The sequence below is a fragment of the Papilio polytes genome, unplaced genomic scaffold (genome assembly GCF_000836215.1).
Source record: "Papilio polytes unplaced genomic scaffold, Ppol_1.0 DF822050.1, whole genome shotgun sequence".
Lineage (NCBI taxonomy): Eukaryota > Metazoa > Arthropoda > Insecta > Lepidoptera > Papilionidae > Papilio > Papilio polytes.
In genome coordinates, this window is record NW_013527154.1 from 1 (window position 1) to 581 (window position 581).

Genomic DNA, 581 nt, shown 5'->3' on the forward strand with positions numbered 1-581 from the left:
CTTCATTCTTGGGTCCTTTACGCTTCTTGATCACTCGCTTGATGGTTTTAATCTTCTGCGTTTCACCACTTTCCGTCTTCACTTGATCAATTTGTACTTCTTCGGGTTCTTCTTCGATCACTTTAGCATTTCGTGTTTCGGGTAATGTGTCAAGTGGAGATGTGGTGTCATCGAGTGTTTCCTCTGTTGTGTGGACTGTAATGATCGGTTGGTTATCGTCTAGTTGTGTTGTTGTAATTTCTGTTGTTTCGAGTTTGGGACCTGATTTCTTTTTAATTATACGCTTACTTGTTTTAATTTTACGAGGCTTACCATCGTCACTCGGAACTTCCTCTTCCTTGGTCTCTTCTGGGAGCTCCAGCACTTGTTGCACTTCAGGAATCTCTTCGAAATCTGGCGCAGTTTCTTCTTTCACGACAACACTTGTGACGGGTTCTTCACCTTCTTTCTCGATCGTTGTTATTTCTGTTACTTCTTTCTTGGGTCCTTTTCGCTTCTTGATCACTCGCTTGATGCTTTTGATCTTCTGCGTTTGACCACTTTCCGTCTTCACTTGATCAATTTGTACTTCTTCGGGTTCT

The 581-nt window shown here is 42.2% G+C and overlaps 1 protein-coding gene across 1 annotated transcript; it reads right to left on the reverse strand.

The window, feature by feature from the left end:
- Positions 1-4: 4 nt before the first annotated feature.
- LOC106107502 (enolase-phosphatase E1-like) lies at positions 5-577 on the reverse strand (the record flags this gene model as incomplete). The annotated part of the gene is made up of 1 exon (XM_013288380.1): positions 5-577. A coding segment is annotated over one exon (573 nt), but the record flags the coding sequence as incomplete, so codon positions are not given.
- Positions 578-581: the final 4 nt, after the last annotated feature.